The sequence below is a fragment of the Muntiacus reevesi genome, chromosome 6, assembly GCF_963930625.1.
Source record: "Muntiacus reevesi chromosome 6, mMunRee1.1, whole genome shotgun sequence".
NCBI lineage: Eukaryota > Metazoa > Chordata > Mammalia > Artiodactyla > Cervidae > Muntiacus > Muntiacus reevesi.
The window spans coordinates 108,033,907-108,056,396 of record NC_089254.1 but is presented as its reverse complement, the minus strand read 5'-3'; the positions used below and the strand labels follow the sequence as shown (position 1 = coordinate 108,056,396).

The following is a 22,490-nucleotide window of genomic DNA, read 5'->3' as shown; positions in this document are numbered from 1 at the left end:
CTGGGTTCCCTGGGTCTTAGCTGTGGCGCGCTCGATCTTCAGTCTTCCTTGTTGCATGTGGGTTCTGCATCTGCAGCATTCGGGCATGCAAACTCTTAACTGTAACGTGCGGGGTCTAGTTGCCTAGGGCTGGCAGTCGGGCCCCCTGCATTGGTTTCCCAGAAACAGGTAGGATCAAAAGGCTGACATTCCAGTAAGATCACACCCTGTGCACGTGTGTACTCAGTCGTGTCTGACTGTTTGCAACCCCGTGGACTGTAGCCCTCCAGGCTCTTTTGTGCATGGGGTTTTACAGGCAACAATCTTAGCCACTCAAATTCTTAGCCCCAGAATCTTAGCCACTAGATTACCAGGGAAGTCCTGCAGGTGTTAAGTATTCTATAAGGCTCATTACGGGATTCTCAGGTGGCAGAGCAGTAAAGAAACTGCCTGCCAATGCAGGAGATGCAAGTTCAATCCGTGGGTTGGGAAGATCTCCTAGAGTGGGAAAAGTCTACCCACTCTGGTTTTTTTTGCCTGGAAAATTCTATGGAGAGAGGAGCCTGGTGGGCCATGGTCCATGGTGTTGCAGAGTCAAACACGACTGTGCACACACGCACACGAGTCTCATGATGTGGCTCATATTCTCTCTCTGCAGCCTGACTTGCTTCCTGTTCTTTACCCCCACAGAATGGCTATGTCGCTGACGTCAGCATGCCCAATAGTCCAGCACTCAAGGAGAAACTGGTAAGACTTCCTCCTTCCCCAAATTCACAGGACAAGGATTCACTAGCTCAGTTTGGCTCAGGTGCCCCTTCCTGGGCTAATTGATTGTGGCCAGAGAGTGGAGTCAAAATAGAAAGTCACTCCATGCGACAAGGCGGGTGGGGTGGGAAACACCAGGGAAGGACGTGCTGGGCAGAAGCCCCACTGGGATCCTGGACAGACCTTCAGGATATTGGTGGATTGATGTCACCATGGAAGAAGAGGACCTTGTCCTTGTCAACATTTTTATCCAAGACTAGATGAAGATATAGAAGCCGTGCCTACTGGGTGGAAACAGACATCGTGCTGGAAGGGAAGAGAATATGAGATGACGGAATCAAGAAATGACCTGAGGGGGCAGCCAGGGGGGTGAATACCATGTGTCTCACGTGGTCCAAATCGTCAGATGAGAAAATGTGGCTTCCCAGAAACAGGTAGGATTAACAGGCTGACATTCCAGTAAGATCACTGCCTTGTGAATGTGTGTACTCAATCATGTCTAACTGCTTGCAACCCCAAGGACTGTAGCCCTCCAGGGGGTTTTTCAGACAAGAATACTGGAGTGGTATGTCCTTTCTTCCTCCAGGGGATCTTCCTGGCCCAGGGGTCAAACCCACATCTCTTGTGTCTCCTGCATTGGCAGGCGGATTCTTTGTCACCACTGTCACCCGGGAAGCCTAAGATCACTGCCTCATCAAAGAGTAAGTAGGTGGGAGACGGGGGTGGGCAGGGGGTGAGGGTATAACCCCAAGAATGAGAGAGATGGTGAACTCGGGCTACTGGATCACATCTCTAATATTCCATCTAGTCCAAGTTCATCATTTTGAGAAAACTACAAATTGATCCCCTTCAGAGGAACGAGACAATGATACTGAAGGAGGCTGAATTCATATCACGTGAGTGTAAACCGCTAAGAGAAACCTAATGTGTATGGGTTTCTCCAAAATTAATTGCTGAATGTTGCTGTGGTCTTTCTGTAGAGAAAACCTTTCAGGCCTAAACACGTTTCTTTTCAGGGTGAAGGTCATTTGGACAAGTGCTTGGCTGTCCACAGTTAGCTGATCTTGTGCTTCGCTAGCACGGTTCCCAACGGTCTAGTTAAAGCAGGACTGTTACGGGTTGACTTTTCCCCCTACTCCGTATTCACGTATTGGCCTCCTAACCACCAGTACCCCAGAGTAAGACCAATCTGGAAATGGGGCTGCTGTAATGAGTGAGAGGTCGTTCGGGTGGCCCTCATCCAATAAGGCTGGTGTCCTTCCAAAAAGGGGACCTGGGGACAGAGACAGACACAGGGTGATGTGAAGAGACCCAGGAAGAAAAGGGCCGTCTCTAAGCCAAGGAGAGGGGCCTGAACCATCCTCCCCGCAGCCCAGAAAAGAACCAACCCTGCCGACCAAGGTTTCTGACTTCCTAGCCTCCAGAGACCCGTGAGACAACAAACCGCTGTCACTGGAGCGTGCCAGTTTATGGTACTTTATTACAGCAACCCTACCAACCCAGCTGAAGAATGTTGCACTTTAATGTGCAGAAACATTCCTGAGTTTCTTTCCAGATGCATGTTTGATTAAGTACGTCTGGGGTCGGGCCTGGCATTCAGTGGGGCTGACACGCTTCTAGGGGCTCCCAGTGCTGCTGGTCCTCAGGCCACACTCTGAGTCGGAAGGGTCTAGTGGGCACTACACGAAGTAACAATCCTCTAAGCGTACGATCCCGCATGCTGGGGGGCAACAAAGCCCATGCGCCTCAGCTACTGGGCCTGCGCTCAGAGCCTGCAAGCCGCAGCCACTGGAGGCTGAGCACCTAGAACCCATGCTCTGCAACGAGAGAAGCCACCACCATGAGAAGCTCGTCCTCCACGACTAGAGAGTAGCCCCTGGTCGCCACAACTAGGGAAAACACACGCAGCAACAAAGACCCAGCACAGCCAAATATAGAAGAACTGTTTTTTTTTTAAAAAAACCCTAATGTATATAGCTGAATCCTAATCAGAATAAAATGAATGTTTACAAATGTGTTATTATCATCTAAGGAAGAGATGAAACAAACTATTTTAATCTTATAGAAGGGCAAAAAGACCACAAAAATACATCAAAAGAAAGAAGAAATAACCCCAGAAAGGCAACTAGAAACTAATGAGTTAGAAGACAAAAAAAGTAAAATTGATAAATCAAAGCAAAAGTTAGTTTTCTGGAAGATGACTAATATATACACATTTCTATCCAGCTTTTGAAATCGAGAAGAAAAATGTACAATAAGAATGAGAATGAAGGCAAGGTGACAGAAAAGGTGAAAGAGAATTACGAAAACAGGATGTGTGACTTTAAGTCAATAGATCTGAAAGTAGATGAAGTAGATTTTTATTAAAATAGATAGTTCTGAATAGACCCTAGAAATAGAAAGCCTGAGCAGAGCAATCAAGAGCCTTAGAAAAAACTAAACTTGTTCCATGTCTGACAGCAGAGAATGGAGCAGTGGTTCATAATTACCAGACAAGTTCCAATTCAAAATAAGAAATACATAATGATAGTATTTCAATGATTTTAGAGCATAGAGATATAGAGAAAACATACAAATTCATTTTATGGAACTAGTATAAATTTGATATAAAAATGTGATGAGAGTAACTCAAAGAACAAAAAAAGCAGAGTTTCTTAAACTTGAGTCTTGCATACGCTCAGAAGAAAAAAACTGTCAGCCCTCCAGGGATGATTTCAGTTACCTTAATGTTTCCCAAATATGCATATGCAAACAAAACTCAATCTTGTGTTTATAAGCTCTTGGAGGTGGTGGTGGTGATGCGTGCTCAGTCATGTCTGACTCTTTGTTACCCGTGGACTGTACCCCTCCAGGCTCCTTTATCCATGGAATTCTCCGGGCAAGAATACTGGAGTAGGTTGCGATTTCCTTCTCCAGGGGATCTTTATTACCCAGGGATCGAACTTGCATCTCTCGTGTCCCCTGCATTTGCAGGTGAATTCTTTACCACTGGTACCACCTGGGAAGCCTCTTATAAGCTCTTATATAACCATAAATAAAATCGTAAAAAAATTAGTAAAATACAGCTAAAAACAGTTAAATTACAATTAAACTAATTTTACTTTCGGGTTGTGTTTTGCTGAAATGAAATCACTGCATACAACATGTGTGCTTCCTGTTACAGGAAGGTTTCTTTATATTAGACAAGTCAGTGCTTGGGTGCTAAGTCAATTCCGTCACGTCCAACTCTTTGCTGCCACATGGACTGTAGCCCACCAGGCTCCTCTGTTCACGGGATTCTCCAGGCAAGAATCCTGGAGTGGATTGCCATGCCCTCCTCCAGGGCATCTTCTCCACCCAGGGACTGAACCCTCATCTCTTCCACCTCCTACACTGGCAGGCGGGTTCTTTACCACTAGCACCACTAGGGAAGCCCTGACTAGCCAGTGCTACTAGGTATTATATGACTGCTCACATCTCCAAGGACACAAAATTTTTAAATTTTCACAGAGAAATTGTAGACTTCTGAGGAACACTGATACAAACTAATTAATTTATACAGGTCAAAACAATTAGACAAAATATTAGCAGATCAAATAAAACAGCATTTTAGAAAAATAGTATAAATAAGGTTAGTTTATTTCAGGAATGTAAGGATGGCTCAACATAACTTATCAATAATTTGATGGAGGAAAGCCATAGTGATCATTCTAAGAAATTATTTGATAGAATTTAGCAGTCATTTCTCATTAGAATAAAATCCTAAACCCACTCTCAATTGACATAGCTTTGGCCAGTCATTGAACATGCCAGAAGTGGACTTTGCTACCAACAGAGCAATTCTGTTGCTCCTCCAGAATCCTCTGGCATTATTGTGACACATCCATGAGAAGAACCATTTTTAAAGAAAGGAAAGGAAAATTAATGTCAATAAATAAAGGAGAAAATTTCAAGTGAAGGGACAGAAAGAAATGTCTTTAGTGTAATCAAAAGTATTTAGCAGAAATCAATCACAAACATTAAAAAATTAAATCCTAAAAAAATAATTCCCAACTACAAGGCCAACAACACTCTGATGATAAAACCAGACAAGGATGTTCAATAGCGCTCTCACAAACACTGATGTAAAATTCCAAACAAAATTTTGGATTTTCAGCAAAATCAAATGCAATAATATATAAAAAGGATAAGGCATCATGACCAAGTAGGGGATATCCCATAAATGTAGCCTCTATTTAACATTAGGAAATCAACATAATTTACCATCTTTACAAGCTAAAGATACACATATCTCAATGCACAGAAGAAGATATGACAAAATCCAACATCCATCTGATGAAAAACTCTCAATAAACTAGGAAAAGAAGAGAATTTCTGCAACCTGAAAAAGAACATCTATGAGAAGGCTAAAAATAACATCACACTTACTGGTGAAAAACTGAGTGTTAAGATCAAGAACACAACAAGGTTGTCCAATATCACCCCTTCTATTCAATGCTGTACTAGAGATTTTAGCCAGTGTGATAAGTTAAGACAAAGAAAAGCATCCAGATTGGAAAGGATGCAGATGTCATGATCATCTTCGGAGAAAATCCAATGAAAAATTTTTGTGATCCTGGTCTAAGGAGGAACAAATTATAAAAAATATTGAACTCCATTAAAACTAAAAACTTTTGTTTTTCAAAAGGTACTGATGAGAAAAAAAAAAAAAAAAGGTACTGACTATTGACAGAATGAAAAAACAAACCATGGACTAGGGGAAAATATTTGTAATCATATATTTGACAAAGGTCTTACACCTAAATATATAAAAATTCCCCAAAACTCAATAATAAATAAATTTTATCATTATTTTAATTTTTAATTGCCAATTTTAAAACAGGCAAAATATTTAAAGTTTAAATTTAAAATGGGCAAAATGTAAAAAAGATACACAGATAGCAAATAAACACGTAAATAGATGCACAATATCATTAGGTATCAGGAAAATGCAAATTAAACCTCCGTGAGATCCCACTACACATGCATTCGAATGGCCAAAATTAAAAAGACTGTTCACACCAAATGTTGGCAAAAAGGTGGAGGAATTGGAAACTTCACAGATTGCTACAGTAATCAAAGCAGTATGGTACTGGCACAAAAAACAAACAAACACGTAGATCAATGGAACAGAGTAGAAAGTCCAGAAATAAACCCACACATATGGTCAATTAATTTACATAACAATGAGCTCAAACAAATGAGCCAAGAATATAAAATGTGGGAAAAATTCTCTTCAATAATTGGAAAAACTCAACAGCCTCATGCAAAGAAGGAAATTTGATCTCTATCTTATACCATACCCTCAAGTTAATTAGAAATGAATTGAGTTCAGTTCAGTTCAGTTGCTCAGTCATGTCCAACTCTTTGCGACCCCACGAACCAGAGCACATCAGGCCTCCCTGTCCATCACCAACTCCCGGAGTTTACTCAAACTCACGTCCATCGAGTCAGTGATGCCATCCAGCCATCTCATTCTCTGTTGTCCCCTGCTCCTTCTGCCCCCAATCCCTCCCAGCATCAGGGTATTTTCCAATGAGTCAACTCTTTGCATGAGGTGGCCAAAGTATTGGAGTTTCAGCTTCAGCATCAGTCCTTCCAATGAACACTCAGGACTCATCTCCTTCAGGATGGACTGGTTGGATCTGCTTGCAGTCCAAGGAACTCTCAAGAGTCTTCTCCAACACCACAGTACAAAGGCATCAATTCTTTGGGGTTCAGCTTTCTTTACAGTCCAACGCTCATATCCATCCATGACCACTGGAAAAACCATAGCCTTGACTAGATGGACCTTTGTTGGCAAAGTAATGTCTCTGCTTTTTAATATGCTATCTAGGTTGGTCATAACTTTCCTTCCAAGGAGTAAGCGTCTTTTAATTTCATGGCTGCAGTCACCATCTGTAGTGATTTTGGAGCCCCAAAAAATAAAGTCTCTCACTGTTTCCACTGTTTGCCCATCTATTTCCCAAAAAGTGATGGGACCAGATGCCATGATCTTAGTTTTCTGAATGTTGAGCTTTAAGCCAACTTTTTCACTCTCCTCTTTCACTTTCATCAAGAGGTTTTTTAGTTCCTCTTCACTTTCTGCCATAAGGGTGGTGTCATCTGCATGTCTGAGGTTATTTACATCTTCTCCCGGCAATCTTGATTCCAGCTTGTGTTTCTTCCAGCCCAGGGTTTCTCATGATGTACTCTGCATATAAGTTAAATAAGCAGGGTGACAATATACAGCCTTGACATACTCATTTTTCTATTTGGAATCAGTCTGTTGGTCCATGTCCAGTTCTAACTGTTGCTTCCTGACTTGCATACAGGTTTCCCAAGAGGCAGGTCAGGTGGTCTGGTATTCCCATCTCCTTCAAAATTTTCTACAGTGTATTGTGATCCACACAGTCAAAGGCTTTGGCATAGTCAATAAAGCAGAAATAGATGCTTTTCTGGAACTCTCTTGCTTTTTCAATGATCCAGCGGATGTTGGCAATTTGATCTCTGGTTCCTCTGCCTTTTCTAAAACCAGCTTGAATATCTGGAAGTTCACAGTTCATGTACTGCTGAAGCCTCACTTGGAGAATCTTGAGCATTACTTTGCTAGCGTGTGAGATGAGTGCAATTATGCAGTAGTTTGAACATTCTTTGGGATTGTCTTTCTTTGGGATTGGAATGAAAACTGACCTTTCCAGTCCTGTGGCCACTGCTGAGTTTTCCAAATTTGCTGGCATATTGAGTGCAGCACTTTCACAGCATCATCTTTCAGGATTTGAAATAGCACAGTTGGAATTCCATCACCTCTACTAGCTTTGTTCATAGTGATGCTTTCTAAGGCCCATTTGACTTCACATTCTAGGATGTCTGGCTCTAGGTGAGTGATCACATCATCATGATTATCTAGGTTGTGAAGATCTTTTTTGTACAGTTCTTCTGTGTATTCTTGCCACCTCTTCTTAACATCTTCTGCTTCTGTTAGGTCCATACCATTTCTGTCCTTTATCGAACCCCTTTGCATGAAATGCTCCCTTGGTATCTCTAATTTTCTTAATGAGATCTCTAGTCTTGCCTATTTTGTTGTTTTCCTCTATTTCTTTGCACTGATCACTGAAGAAGGCTTTCTTTTCTGTCCTTGCTATTCTTTAACTCTGCATTCAAATGGGAATATCTTTCCTTTTCTCCTTTGCTTTTCACTTCTTTTCACAGCTATTTGTAAGGCCTCCTCAGACAGCCATTTTGCTTTTTTGCATTTCTTTTCCATGGCGATGGTCTTGATCCCTGTCTCCTGTACAATGTCATGAACCTCCATGCATAGTTCATCAGGCACTCTATCAGATCTGGTCCCTTAAATCTATTTCTCACTTCCACTGTAAAATCATAAGGGATTTGATTTAGGTCATACCTGAAAGGTCTAGCGGCTTTCCCTGCTTTCTTCAATTTCAGTCTGAATTTTGAAATAAGGAGTTCATGATCTGAGCCACAGTCAGCTCCCGGTCTTGTTTTTGCTGACTGTATAAAGCTTCTCCATCTTTGGCTGCAAAGAATATAATCAATCTGATTTCGGTGTTGACCATCTGGTGATGTCCATGTGTGGAGTCTTCTCTTGTGTTGTTGGAAGAGGGTGTTTGCTATGACCAGTGCGTTCTCTTGGCAAAACTCTGTTAGCCTTTGCCCTGTTTCATTCCCTACTCCAAGGCCAAATTTGCCTGTTACTCCAGGTGTTTCTCGACTTCCTACTTTTGCATTCCAGTCCCCTATAATGAAAAGAACATCTTTTTTGGGTGTTAGTTCTAAAAGGTCTCGTAGGTCTTCATAGAACCGTTCAACTTCAGCTGTGATGGACCTCGAGGAAGCATGGCGGTTGCGATGAACGGCGCAGAAGCGCAGCCGAGAGGAGCTACCCCTTGCCCAAGGTCAGAGGCTGCGACCGAGAGTGCAGGCTCCTGCGACGCGCAGGAGTGGCCAAGAGGAGTTACCCCACGCCAGAGGTCAGGGGCGGCGGCGAAGAGGAGCTACTCCACCTTCAAGGTCAGAAGGGGCGGCCGTGAGGAGATACCTCTCCTCCAAGGTAATAAGTGGCAGCTACACTTTGCTGGAGCAGCCCTGAAGAGATACCCCATGTCCAAGGTAAGAGAAACCTAAGTAAGATGGTAGGTGTTTCGAGAGGGCATCAGAGGGCAGACACACTGAAACCATAATCACAGAAAACTAGCCAATCTGATCACAGGACCACAGCCTTGCCTAACTCAGTGAAACTCAGCCATGCCGTGTGGGGCCACCCAAGACGGACGGGTCATGGTGGAGAGGTCTGACAGAATGTGGTCCACTGGAGAAGGGACTGGCAAACCACTTCAGTATTCTTGCTTTGAGAACCCCATGAACAGTATGAGAAGGCAAAATGATAGGATACTGAAAGAGGAACTCCCCAGGTCGGTAGGTGCCCAATATGCTACTGGAGATCAGTGGAGAAATAACTCCAGAAAGAATGAAGGGATGGAGCCAAAGCAAAAACAAGACCCAGATGTGGATGTGACTGGTGATAGAAGCAAGGTCCGATGCTGTAAAGAGCAATATTGCATAGGAACCTGGAATGTTAGGTCCATGAATCAAGGCAAATTGGAAGTGGTTAAACAGGAGATGGCAAGAGTGAATGTTGACATTCTAGGAATCAGCGAACTAAAATGGACTGGAATGGGTGAATTTAACTCAGATGAACATTATATCTACTACTGTGGGCAGGAATCCCTTAGAAGAAATGGAGTAGCCATCATGGTCAACAAGAGTCCAAAATGCAGTACTTGGATGCAATCTCAAAAACGACAGAATGATCTCTGTTCATTTCCAAGGCAAACCATTCAATATCACGGTAATCCAAGCCTTTGCTCCAACCAGTAACACTGAAGAAGCTGAAGTTGAACGGTTCTATGAAGACCTACAAGAAATGAATTAAATGAATATAAGACCTAAAACTATTAATCTCCTAGAAGAAAAGATAGGCAATAAGCTCTTTGACATCAGTTTTGAATTTTCATAGATCTGACACCAAAAGTAAGTGTAAAAAAAGGAAAAATAAACAAGTGGGACTATATCAAACCAAAAAGCTTCTGCACAGCAAAGGAAACCTTCAAGAAAAGAAAAAGGCAACCTACCGAACAGGAGAAAATACTTGCAAATCATACATCTGCTAAGGTGTTAATATCTAACATATGTAAAGAAGTCACACAAGTTAATAGTGAAAAAACAAACCAATCGGATTTAAAAATGGGCAGAGGATCAGAAGAGACATTTTTTTTTCCCCAGAGAAGACATACAGATGGGCAACAGACACATGAAAAGATGCTCAATGTCACAAATCATCAGGAAAACGTAAATCAAAACCACAATGACATACCACTCCACACCTGTCTGAAAGGTTCTTATCAAACAGCCAATAAGTAACAAGTGTTTGGGGTATGTGGAGAAAAGGGAATCCTTGTGTGCCATTGGTGGAGATGTAAATTGGTGCAACTATTATAGAAAACCAGTATTGGAAGTTCCTCAAAAAATTAAAAATAGAACTGCCATATGAGCCAGAAATTTCACTTCTGGGTATTTATCTGAAGAAAACAAAAGCACTAACTCAAAAAGATGTATGTACTCGCCGCCCCCCCCCCCCCCCGTCATGTTCATTACAGCATTATTTACAAGAGCCAAGACATGGAATCAACCTAAGTATTTATGAGTGGTGAATGGATAAAGAAAATATGATCTATATCTATACATCTATATCTATAAAATTCCTCCATTAAAAAGGAGGAAATCTTGCCTTTGCAACAACATGAATGGATCTTGAGGGCATTTTGCTAAGTGAAACAAGTCGGAGAAAGACAAATACCACATGATCTCATATACGCATAGAATCTAAAACAAAGGAACAAAAAACAGTACCCCTCCCCCCAAAAAAACAACTTCGTGGATCCAAAGAACAGACTGGTGGTTGCCAGAGGTGGGTGAAGGAGATAAGAAAGGTACAAAATTCCAGCTGTGAAATAAATGTCATGGGGATGTAAGGTACAATATGGCAGCTGTAGCTGAAAATACTGTATCGCATATTTGAAAGTTACTAGGAAAGAGGATCTTTAAAGTTCTCATCACAAGGAAAAAAAAAATTGTATTCATGTATGGTGCTCCTGTGCTGGGCTCAGTCCCTTCAGTCCTGTCCGACTCTTTGTGGACCCATGGACTGTAGCCCACCAGGCTCCTCTGTCCATGGAATTTTCCAGGCAAGAGTTCTGGAGTGGGTTGTCGTGCCTTTCTGCAGGGGATCTTCCTGACCCAGGGATCAAACCAGTGTCTCCTGCATTGCAGGCGGATTCTTTACCGCTGAGCCACTGGGAAGCCCCTGGGTATGGTGATCAGTGTTATTTAGACTTACTGTGATGATCGTTTTGCAATATATACAAATATCAAATCATTATGTTGTATATCTTAAACGAATATGTAATATGTAAAAAAAAAATATCAGAGGGAACATACATGACATTCCTGGTATCTGGCACGTTTCTGTAGTGGCCCAGGTTTTTACTGATAATGGGATTAAATCCATATGTTGAATATCCATGCCTAAGTTCTGGGATTGAATAGTTAAAATTCTCACCTGAAAGAAAAGGTGTTAAGTCACATAAGTATAGGTTTACCACCGTCACGTTGATAAAGGACAATAACAAAGATATCCTGAATTCACTCCTTTTATAACATGTCAGAGTAGTTTTTGTGGAACCTAAACCTATCACCTGCACCAGATGACAAGCTTAAAATCAAAGGATTCACACACACTAAAGCAGAGCCCTTAGCAAAACCTGAACAATGAGTTACCCTCAGTCATTCAGTCTCTTCAGAGAAGTTATGTGCTCAGCCTCCTTGGTCACATCACGATTCACAACCGTCCTGCGAAGCTATATTGACTGAGGGGTTTAGGGGAGGTGAGAGCTAAAGTCCCTCTTCCAGAACTCTGTTTAAGAGAATACAATAAGATGACCGAGGACAGCCAACACAGCAGTATGCAGCGGTGTTAGTCACTCGGTCAAGTCTTGACTCTTTGTGACCCCATGGACTGCAGCCCACCAGGCTGCTCTGTCCATGGGATTCTCCAGCAAGAATACTGGAGTGGGCTGCCACTGCCTTCTTTAGGGGATCTTCCCGACACAGGGATTGAACCCAGGTCTCCCCCATTGCAGGCAGACTCTTTACCAACTGAGTCACCAGGAAAGCCCATTAGTCATAACAATAAATAAAGTTGGCAGAAAGTGAAAGAAAGTGAAGTTGCTCAGTCCTGTCTGACTCTTTGTGACCCCATGGACTGTAGCCCACCAGGCTTCTCCATCCATGGAATTTTCTAGGCAAGACTACTGGAGTGGGTTGCCATTTCCTTCTCCAGGGGAATTTCCCATTAAAAGATAAAAACTAAAAAAAAAAAAAAAGATTAAAAACTCTTAGATGGTAATAAAAACCAAAATGAAACCATAAAAGATAAATAAGATGAACTAAAATGGTTAAAAGTGGAAGAATGTTCAAAGAATACAGGAGTCAAAATATTTTTTAAAGTATAAAATTCACTGGAAGGACAACCCAGAAAGTCATTTTATACTTACAATAAGTTACAATAAAGATTTAATAGTCATGATCTTGTAGACATCAAGTAATGCTGCAACAAACTACTTAAGGAAAAATTGTTAAATATATCAATATATACTGCCACAAATAAACAGAAATGCAATTTTTTAAGAACAGCTGCAAATCAGAGAAAAAGTCAGAAACTTGAATAATGTAATTAGTTAAGTTTCCTTAGTAGATTTACATTGTGCTCTGTTTATGGGAGAATGAACTGTCTTTTCCATTGCCTGAGGAATGTTTTCCAAAACTGATATAAATTCTATGTTGCTTATAAAGCAGGTTCCTATCAAAAATCAGTGACCTCATTTCTTTTAGGTCCTCTTTCTTACAACTAAAAAAATCCTTGGCATGACACAGCAGATAAGCATGGGGTTCTCTGAAGGATGAAGGTAAGGGGGCAGATTGGCTAGGGATCTCAGGACGGGAGGAAGGAGACAGTGGGCTCCTGATTTCTCTGTTGTCTCCTGTAAATCCCAGACAGTTCAGTTCAGTTCAGTTCAGTTGCTCAGTCATGTCTGACTCTTTGCGCCCCCATGAACTGCAGCATGCCAGGCCTCCCTGTCCATCACCATCTCCCGGAGTTTACTCAGACTCATGTCCATTGGGTTGGTGATGCCATCCAACCATCTCATCCTCTGTTGTCCCCTTCTCAGACAGGGTGCTGTCAAAGCCTGCAAGTGGAACCACTAATAGGCGCAGACAAAACGAGCTCCCAGATAAGCCTGTTCCACCTATCCACAGGGCCAGGAAAGGGGACAGATAAAACCACGGAAAACTTTTGGCAACAGCCTCTCTAGTCCAACCAGCACCAACGGGAGAACCACAGCGCCCCCTGTGGCTCCCAGTAACACATATGCGTGCTCAATCGCTCAATAGTATCCAACTCTGACCCCATGGACTGCGGCCGGCTAGACTCTTCTGTCCGTGGAATTTCCAGGCAAGAATACTGGAGTGGGTTGCCATTTCCTTCTCCAGGAAATAATACATAATGATCCTAAATAGAAGCATGCCAAAAACCAGCCTCAAAATACATGAAACAAAGCCCAATAGAGTTGAAAGTAGAAACAGAGAAACCCACAATTATAATCAGGGTCTTCAACACCCACTCTTAACAACTGTCAGAACTACCAGCCAGAAACTCAGCAAGGATACAGAAGAACTGAACAATACAATCAACCAACCGGATCTAATTGAGATTTTATATATATATATATATATATATATATATATATATATATATATATATATGAAGCACTTCACCTAACAATATAAGAATACAATTTTTTTTTCAAGTATCCATGGAGCATTCACCAAGATAGACCATATCCTGGATCATAAAACAAACCTCAAAGAAACCTAGAAGAATTGAAATCAGGCTCTCCTCCTTACTAAGGAGTAGTAAATTTTGCTTCTGGAATATGTGCTGTGTTCAGTCATGTCCGACTCTTTGTGACCCCATGGACTGTAGCCCACCAGGCTCCTCTGTCATTGTAATTTTTGAGGCAAGAAGCCTGGAGTGCGTTGCCATTTCCCACTCCAGGGGATCTTCCTGACCCAAGGATTGAACTCTTGTGTCTCCTGTTTTGGCAGACGAATTCTTTCCCACTGTGCCACTTGGCTTATTGAATAAAACGCACCTTTTATTTTATAATGCTTCTTGAATAAAACCCTTCAAAACAGAATAAAAATGTACAGCATGGTGACTACTGTTAATATGCTGTATTACATACCGTATTGTACACTTGAAAGTTGCTAAGAGAGTAGACCTTAAAAATTATCATCACATGAAAAAAATTTAACTATGAGTGATGATGGATGTTAATGAAGTTTATTGTGGTAACTGTTTTGCAATACATACGTGCATATGTGCCTGCTCAGTCCCTTCAGTCCTGTCTAATCTTTGCGACTCTATGAACTGTATGTAGCCCACCAGGCTCCTCTGTCCATGGGATTCTCCAGGTAAGAACACTGGAGTATGTTTCACGCCCTCCTCTAGGGGATCTTCCCAACTCAGGGATAGAACACACCTCTCCTGCATTGCAGATGGATTCGTTACTGCTAAACCCCTGGGGAAGTGCTTGTAATGTATACATATATAAAAATCATTGTTGTACACCTAAAACAAGCACAATATTATATACCAATCACATCTCAGTTTTAAAAAGAATGAAAAGAGAAGGCACAGACTTGTGCAAAATATTTGCAACTCACGTATCAAAGGATTTGAAACTAGAATATATTTTTAAAGTCTTAGAAATCCCAATCTTTAAAGTCTTAGAAATCAGAAGACAAACATCCCAATTTAAAAATGGACAGGGACTTCCCTGGTGGTTCAGTGGTAAAGAATCTGCCTGCCAATGCAGGAGACACAGGTTTGATCCCTGATCTGGGAAGATACCACATGCCTCTGAGCAACTAAGCCCAAGGGCCAAAACTACTGAAGTCCTAGCTCCTAGAGCCCGTGCTCTGAAATAAGAGAAGCCCACACACCATAACTAGAGAGTAACCCCCACTCGCCTCAACTAGAGAAAAGCCTACGCAGCAACAAAGACCCAGCACAGCCATAAATAAATGAAAAGATGGACAGAAGACTTGGAGAAATACCTTAGAAAAGAAGATGGATGTGTAGCCATTAAGCACATGAAAAGGTGCTCAAAAATCCTTAGTCATGGGAAAATGCAAATTAAGGCGACACTGATACCTACCATTTCTCACCCATCATAATGGCTAAGACCTAAATATCTGACCATGTCAGCTGTTGACCAATCTGGAGAAAATGTATTCTCCTCCACTGCTGAAGGGAATAGAAAATGGCACCCTTACTTTGGAACACGGTTTGTCATTTTCTTTAAAGCTGAGCATTTTGTTGTGGTTCAGTTGCTAAGTCATGTACGACTACTCTCTGCAACCCCATAGACTGCAGCAGCCAGACTTCCCTGTCCATCATCAACTCCTGGAGCTTGCTCAAACTCATGTCCATTGAGTCAATGATGCCATCCAACCATCTCGTCCTCTGTTGTCCCCTTCTCTTCCTGCCTTCAATCCCTCCCAGCATCAGGGTCTTTTCCAACGAGTCAGTCCTTCACATCAGGTGGCCAGAGTATTGGAGCTCTACCTTCAGCATCAGTCCTTCCAATGACTATTCAGGACTGGTTTCTTTTAGGATTGATTGGTTTGATCTCCTTGCAGTCCAAGGGATTCTCAAGAATCTTCTCCAACACCACAGTTTGAAAGCATCAATTCTTTGGCACCCAGCCTTCTTTATGATCCAACTCAGACATCTGTACATGACTACTGGAAAAAGCATAGCTTTGACTGCATGGACCTTTGTTGGCAAACTGATGTCTCTGCTTTTTAATACACAGTCTAGGTTTGTCATAGTTTTTCTTCCAAGGAGCAATTGTCTTTTAATTTCTTGGCTGTAGTTAACCATCTGCACTGATTTTGGAGTTCAAGAAAACAAAATCTGTCACTGCTTCTACTTTTGCCCCTTCTCTTTGTCATGAAGTGATGGGACCAGATGCCATGATCTTAGGTTTTTGACTGTTGAGTTTTAAGCCAGCTTTTTCACTCTCCTTTTCACCCTCATCAAGAGACCCTTTAGTTCCTCTTTGCTTTCTGCCATTAGAGTAGTATCATCTGCATATCTGAGGTTGCTGATATTTCTCCTGGAAATCTTGATTCCAGCTGTGAGTCACCCAGCCCAGCATTTCTCATGATGTACTCTGCATATAAGTTAAATAAGTAGGGTGACAATATACAGCCTTGAAGTACTCCTTTCATAATTTTGAACCAGTCCATTGTTCTGTGTCCACTTCTAACTGTTGCTTCTTGGCTTGCATACACGTTTCTCAGGTGACAGGTAAGGTAGTCTGATATTCCATCCCTTTAAGAATTTTCCACAGTTTCTTGTGATCTATACAGCCAAAGTCTTTAGTGTAGTCAATGAAGTGTTAAGTATCAGTTTCTCTGGAATTCCCCTGCTTTCTCTATGATCCAATGAATGGCAGAGGTTCAGATTATGACAAGACCTGGAGCTGACTGTGGCTCAGATCATGAGCTCCTTATTGCAAAGTTCAGGTTTAAGTTGAAGAAAGTAGGGAAAACCACTAGACCATTCAGATACGATCTAAATCAAATCCCTTGTAATTATAGTGGAAGTGACAAATAGATTCAAGGGATTAGATATGGTAGAGTGCCTGAAGAACTATGGACTGAGGTTTGTAACATTGTACAGTAGGTGTTGACCAAAACCATCCCAAAGAAATGCAAGCAGGCAAAATGGTTGCCTGAGGAGGCTTATACAAATTTAGCTGAGAAAAAAAGAGAAGTAAAAGGCAAGGGAGACAGGGAAAGATATACCCAACTGAATGCAGAGTTCCAGAGAATAGCAAGGAGAGATAAGAAAGTCTTCTTAAGTGAACAATGCAAAGAAATAGAGAACAATAGAATAGGAGAGACTAGAGATCTCTTCTAGAAAATTGGAGATACCAAAGGAACATTTCATGCAAAGATGGGCACAATAAAGGACAGAAATGCTAAGGACCTAACTGAAGCAGAAGAGATTAAGAAGAGGTAGCAAGAATATACAGAAAAATTATACAAAAAAGGTCTTAAAGATCTGGAAAACCACTATCCTGTGGTCACTCACCCAGAGCCAGACATCCTGAATTGTGAAGTCAAGTGGGCCTTAGGAAGCATTACTATGAACAAAGCTAGTGGAGGTGATGGAATTCCAGTTGAACAATTTCAAATCCTAAAAGATGATGCTGTGAAAGTGCTGCACTCAATTTGCCAGCAAATTTGGAAAACTCAGCTGTGTTCACAGTACTGGAAAAGGTCAGTTTTCATTCCAATCCCAAAGAAGGGCAATGCCAAAGAATGTTCAAACTACTGTACAATTGCCTTTACTTCACATGCTAGTAAGATAATGCTCAAAATCCTTCAAGCTAGGCTTCCACAGTATGTGAACTGAGAACTTCTAGATGTATAAGCTGGATTTAGAAAAAGTTAAGCATACAGCTTCCATATGAACCATCCATCCTATACCAAGGTATTTACCTAAGAGAAACAGAATATTTTTATACAAAGACTTATATGTGAATATTCATAGGGGCATTGCAATTCATTCTAGAACAGCTACAAATACACTTCAAATACATGCTATACTTTGCTTAAAGAAAATGAGGAAGCTATCCAGGGAGGAGGGGGAATGGGGTTGAAGTTTTTACTGTACCTATTAAAATTTATTTCTTAGAAACACAGAAAGGTATCTGAAGCAAATATAGCAAATTACTTTAAAATTCTCACATTTATGAGGCAAATACATACAAGCCTATTTGTGTTATTTTCTCTCTGTGGGTGTATATATATATATATGTATATATATGAACATATATGAAATACTTCATAATTTACAATTGCATTGCTCTAAAAAGGGTAGTCTCTTCCTCTTCCCAATATTCAATGTATGGTATATTTTTCCCTTACCATGGCTAACAGAGGAAATCAAAATACTTACCTAATCTTAGCAACAACTTCGGTTCTGCAGGCTCATCCTCACTTTGCCTCTCCACTCTTACGTTGTAAGCTCTCGGAATGTGCACTGAGTCAGGTTTACTTTGCAGTTTTTCTCCAAGCGACCAGATGAACGGATTTCCTTTCTCCTGGATCTTCGCTTGCTTCTTCACATGATTGTAGCGAAGATAAATACTAAAGACGGCTATCCAGATGCCGAATATCACGGAGGCACAGAGTAAGCACTGAATTATAACATTTCTCATTGTAAACCTAGCATTTTTGAAGGTCCATTTTAATATTTCCTAAACCAGAAGGATTTACGAGAAGCTGTATTAGATATTTTGATGGTGTGGAGATCATCTACTTGGCTTAAATTCAATTTACAGTGTTTCTAAAACAGGATCATTTTGACATCAGTGCTTATTTCATACTTTGATAAGAAAAAGTGTACCCTTAGGAAAAAAACTCTTAAAACTCCATATTCATAAGATTTCTGCTTGGTTGTAGTTGTGCCACGCAGGATCTTCATGCCAAGGGTGGGCTCTTAGTAACAGCATGTAGGATCTAGTTCCCTGAGCAGGGATCAAACCCAGGCCCCCTGAATTGGGAGTGCAGATCCCCAAGGAAGTCCCCTCATAAGATTTCTTAAAGTTAAAATGTATAACATGCTTATAAAACATACAATATCATTTAAAGTCATTGACCCAAACTCCCGAGATAAAACTAAAGGAAAAAAATGTGAAAGAAGGGTTTTTCATCCCTACACATGCTCAGCCCATGTAGGAGTGATAGCATAGGTCTCTGTTTTAAAAAAGCAGATCTGACGCTGGTCAGACTGTTGCTGCTGCTGGTCAGTCGCTTAGTCTGTGCGACCCCGTGGACTGTCGCCCACCAGGCTCCTCTGTCCACGGGGATTCTCCAGGCAAGGATACTGGAGTGGGTTGCCATGCCCTTCTCCAGTCGATATTCCTGACCCAGGGATCGAACCCAGGTCTCCCACATTGCAGGCAGATTCTTCACCATCTGAGCCACCGGGGAAGTCCAAGAATACTGGAGTGGGTAGCCTATCCCTTCTTCAACGGATCTTCCCAACCTAGGAATCGAACCAGGGTCTCCTGCATTGCAGGTGGATTCTTTACCATCTGAGTTACCAGGGAAGCCCCAATCAGACCATTAGAAATGTATTAATAAAAACATGCAACATCCCATGGTGGAAAGAAAGTGGGCAAGGAGCAGTGCGTGCCCCACTGATGGGACTGTGGAATGCTACAGCCACTTTAAATCTCGGTCTCAAGTCCACTCCTGGCCACCGGATCGGTAACGAGGGCCAAGTCACATCATAGTGTGACTGGGAAAGTGCAAGACCCACCCCCAGGGAGGAGAGTCTGTTCCTGAGATCTGCAGGGCCCAGGCATCACCACCAGTGGAGTCAGGCCCTGTGTCTGGGTGGAGTCCTGAGGATGCCGGGGAAGGGGAGCGGGTGTGTAAAGCTGGATTCGGTAGTTGACTAACACAGGAGCATTCTCCAAGGACAGAGGACCTAACACCCTCACCAAGATCTTGGTCGCACAATAAAGGTTTGCTGATTGAATGAATAATCCCTTTAAAAATGAAATACTTGATTAAGGAAAGAACTATCAGGATTTCCTTGGTGGGACAGTGGATAAGAATCTGCCTGACAATGTAGGGGACATGGGTTCAATCCTTCGTCCTGGAAGATCCCACATGCCAAGGAGCAGGTCAACCTACTAGACTACTACTGAGCTCACATGTTGCAACTACTGAAGCCCATGTGCCTAAAGCCTGTGCTTTGCAACAAGAGAAGCCACCGCAATGAGAAGCCTGGGCACTACCACTAGAGAAGGCCTGCATGTAACCAACAAAGATCCAGAGCAACCAACTACGTTAATTAATTATAAAAAGAAGAAATAGCCAAAGTGTAAGAGAAGAAGATAACTTTTAGTAAGGGAAAATGGGCGGGTTAAAGGAACTGGAAAGAGAATGAAGCTGTTTGAACATCGTCCTGTTAAATGTCACTTTAAGAGACTTCTGTGTTGAGGTTCTCCAAAACCCAAAAGGAATTAGAAACTAGTTAAAGGAGAAAATAGTGACGGGAGGCCACCAAGTTTAATATACAAAATATACACATGAATTCATATGATAGAAGTATTACTGGACAATAAATCGACACTCTCTGGAATTCTACTATACTAAGGAAAAGTGGGAAAGAATAGACATATGTATATGTGTAACTGAATCACATTGCCTGAAATCACATATACTTGAAACTAACACAATGTTGCAAATCAACTCTTTGTTGTTTAGTTGCTCAGTCCTGTCTGACTCTTTGTGACCCCATGGACTGCAGCCTGCCAAACTCCTCTGTTCAAGGGATTCTCCAGGCAAGAATACAGGAGTGGGTAGCCATGCCCTTCCCCAGGGGATCTTCCCAACCCAGGTACTGAACCCATGTCTCCTGCATTGGCATTTACCGCTGAGCCACCAGGGCTTCCCTATACTCCAATATAAAATGAAAAGATATACTTATAAAAATAAACACTTGGGGAAAGTTTTCTTTAGATGTGACCACATAAAAATCTCTTTCCCTCCAGACTTCTTATTTTACTAATATAAGTTATCCCACATTAGATTTTCTTAAAGCAGAGGAAAGTGGACCTCGTCTCCCATCCTCCCCACCCCGCACCCTCCCCCACACTCCCGCAAAACACAAAAAATATCTCCTACCAAGAGATAGGTCTGTGATTGGCTTTTCAACTCTGCCGTCTCAGAAGGAAATCATGTTCGATTATTTTCTTCACTGAAACTTACATGCTGGAAAAATACAGAATTAATTTGTTAAAACATATTTCAAAGAAAATTTGTATGTATAGCAAGTAAAATGTTAAATGCATTTAAAAAAAAAAAAACCCTGAGTTAATGAAAAGAAAGCAGTAAAACAGAAAAGAATGCTGCTAAAAATCACTAACAGATGCACACATGCACACACACACCAGGAAACCAAAGCCCTAAACTAAATCTGTATTTACGGTCATTGAGTTTTAAAATGTAAGTCTCTGAGCCAGGAAAACATGACCATGCTTTACGTAATGTCACAGCTAATTTTTTTCTGCAAATAATCAGTATTTGCAATCCTTTGCTTTCCTAGAACAGTCTTAATAGTGATCTCTGCACAAGATCCTTTCCCTGATGAGGGAAAGATGGAAGGCAGGAGAAGGGTATGACAAAGGACGAGATGGCTGGATGGCATCACTGACTCAGTGGACATGGGCTTGAGCTAGCTCCGGGAGGTGATGAAGGACAGGGAAGCCTGGCGAGCTGCAGTCCATTGGGTTGCAAAGAGTTGGGCTGCATAAGTCCATGGGGTCACAAAGAGTCAGACACGACTGAGTGACTGAACCCCAACAAAAGGTCTTTTCCAGTGAGTCAGCTCTTCGCATCAAGTGGCCAAAGTATTGGAGCTTCAGCTTCAGCATCAGTCCTTCCAATGAGTATTCAGGTTTGATTTCCTTTAGGATTGATTGGTTCTGATACTAGGAAGAGGTTTTTTTTTTTTTTTTTTTTTTTTTTTTTTTCTATTTTGCTGTTTTAATAAGTAGTACTTTCATTTTGTATAAATCTTAAGAAGTACAAAAGGTGTACCTTTATAGTATACAATGATAACTGGCCCTGATTTTTAAGAACTAAAGTTATTACGATGCCCAGTAAGCCTCTTGGGTGGCATAACCCAGCCTGAAAAATCTGACCTTTTTACTTGATTCCCAGAGCCAGCGTCCTATTCAAAATTCAGAGATTTGATGCACTGCGCTCACTTTTTCTATGTGGAAGGACACCCCCTCCCCATCATCTCACTTTTCAGCATATGGATCTCAGCCACCTACCACTGAGACAAACACTGGTTGCTATGGAGTCGATGTATTCTCCAAGCTGGGTCATAGGCAGATTTGGGCAGGACTCTATGCTCAACAAATGATCTCAAAGATGGAATTTCGTCCTGGATGGCTGACTCAGTGGCGCCTGGATTCTGAGCAAATTACTTGATTGTGCCAGGTACCCTGCCTGCATGGCGGGGCTCAAAACACAGGCTGCCCCAGGCTGCCTCACAAAGCCCTGTGACATCATACAGGACCTCGCCAGCCCCAGTGGCCCCTGCCTGGGAGCTCCAATCAGTGGGCAGGATCCAAGAATTCCAAAGCTGGAAGGGTCTTTCCGGATAGTCTCAGAACCCTCGCTCCTCTGCTGAGGAAATAGGAAAGTCCTTGCTTCAGCCAAGATGAAATCCTAGCCTCCTCTAGGGTTTTGACTTTTCTGAAATAAACTTTAAAAAAAATGAAGAAGCCTTCAGAACATCTCAGGAGACTTAAAGATGAGCCAAAGTGTTACTTGGCTGCCTTTTTATTTCTTACTCTATTGCTCAACTTTAGACATTAGTACATGAGTTCAGCCAAACACTTGTGAAATTTCTTGTCTCTTAACAAGACCTGACCCTCCCCCAAATTCAGGAAGCTGACTCAGTGTTTTTCCTTGGACCAGACATCTGCTGGTACATGAGA

The 22,490-nt window shown here is 41.8% G+C and overlaps 1 protein-coding gene across 1 annotated transcript in view; it reads right to left on the bottom strand.

The window, feature by feature from the left end:
• The window catches only part of GALNTL5 (polypeptide N-acetylgalactosaminyltransferase like 5), a 52,687-nt gene extending 34,505 nt beyond the window's left edge, over nucleotides 1–18,182 (bottom strand). Inside the window, exons 1-2 of the mRNA XM_065938975.1 lie at nucleotides 17,921–18,182; nucleotides 11,263–11,383 (exon numbers count right to left, since the gene is read on the bottom strand). Coding sequence (XP_065795047.1) covers nucleotides 11,263–11,383; nucleotides 17,921–18,182 — 383 coding nt within the window. The remainder of the gene's footprint in view (nucleotides 1–11,262; nucleotides 11,384–17,920) is intronic.
• Nucleotides 18,183–22,490: the final 4,308 nt, after the last annotated feature.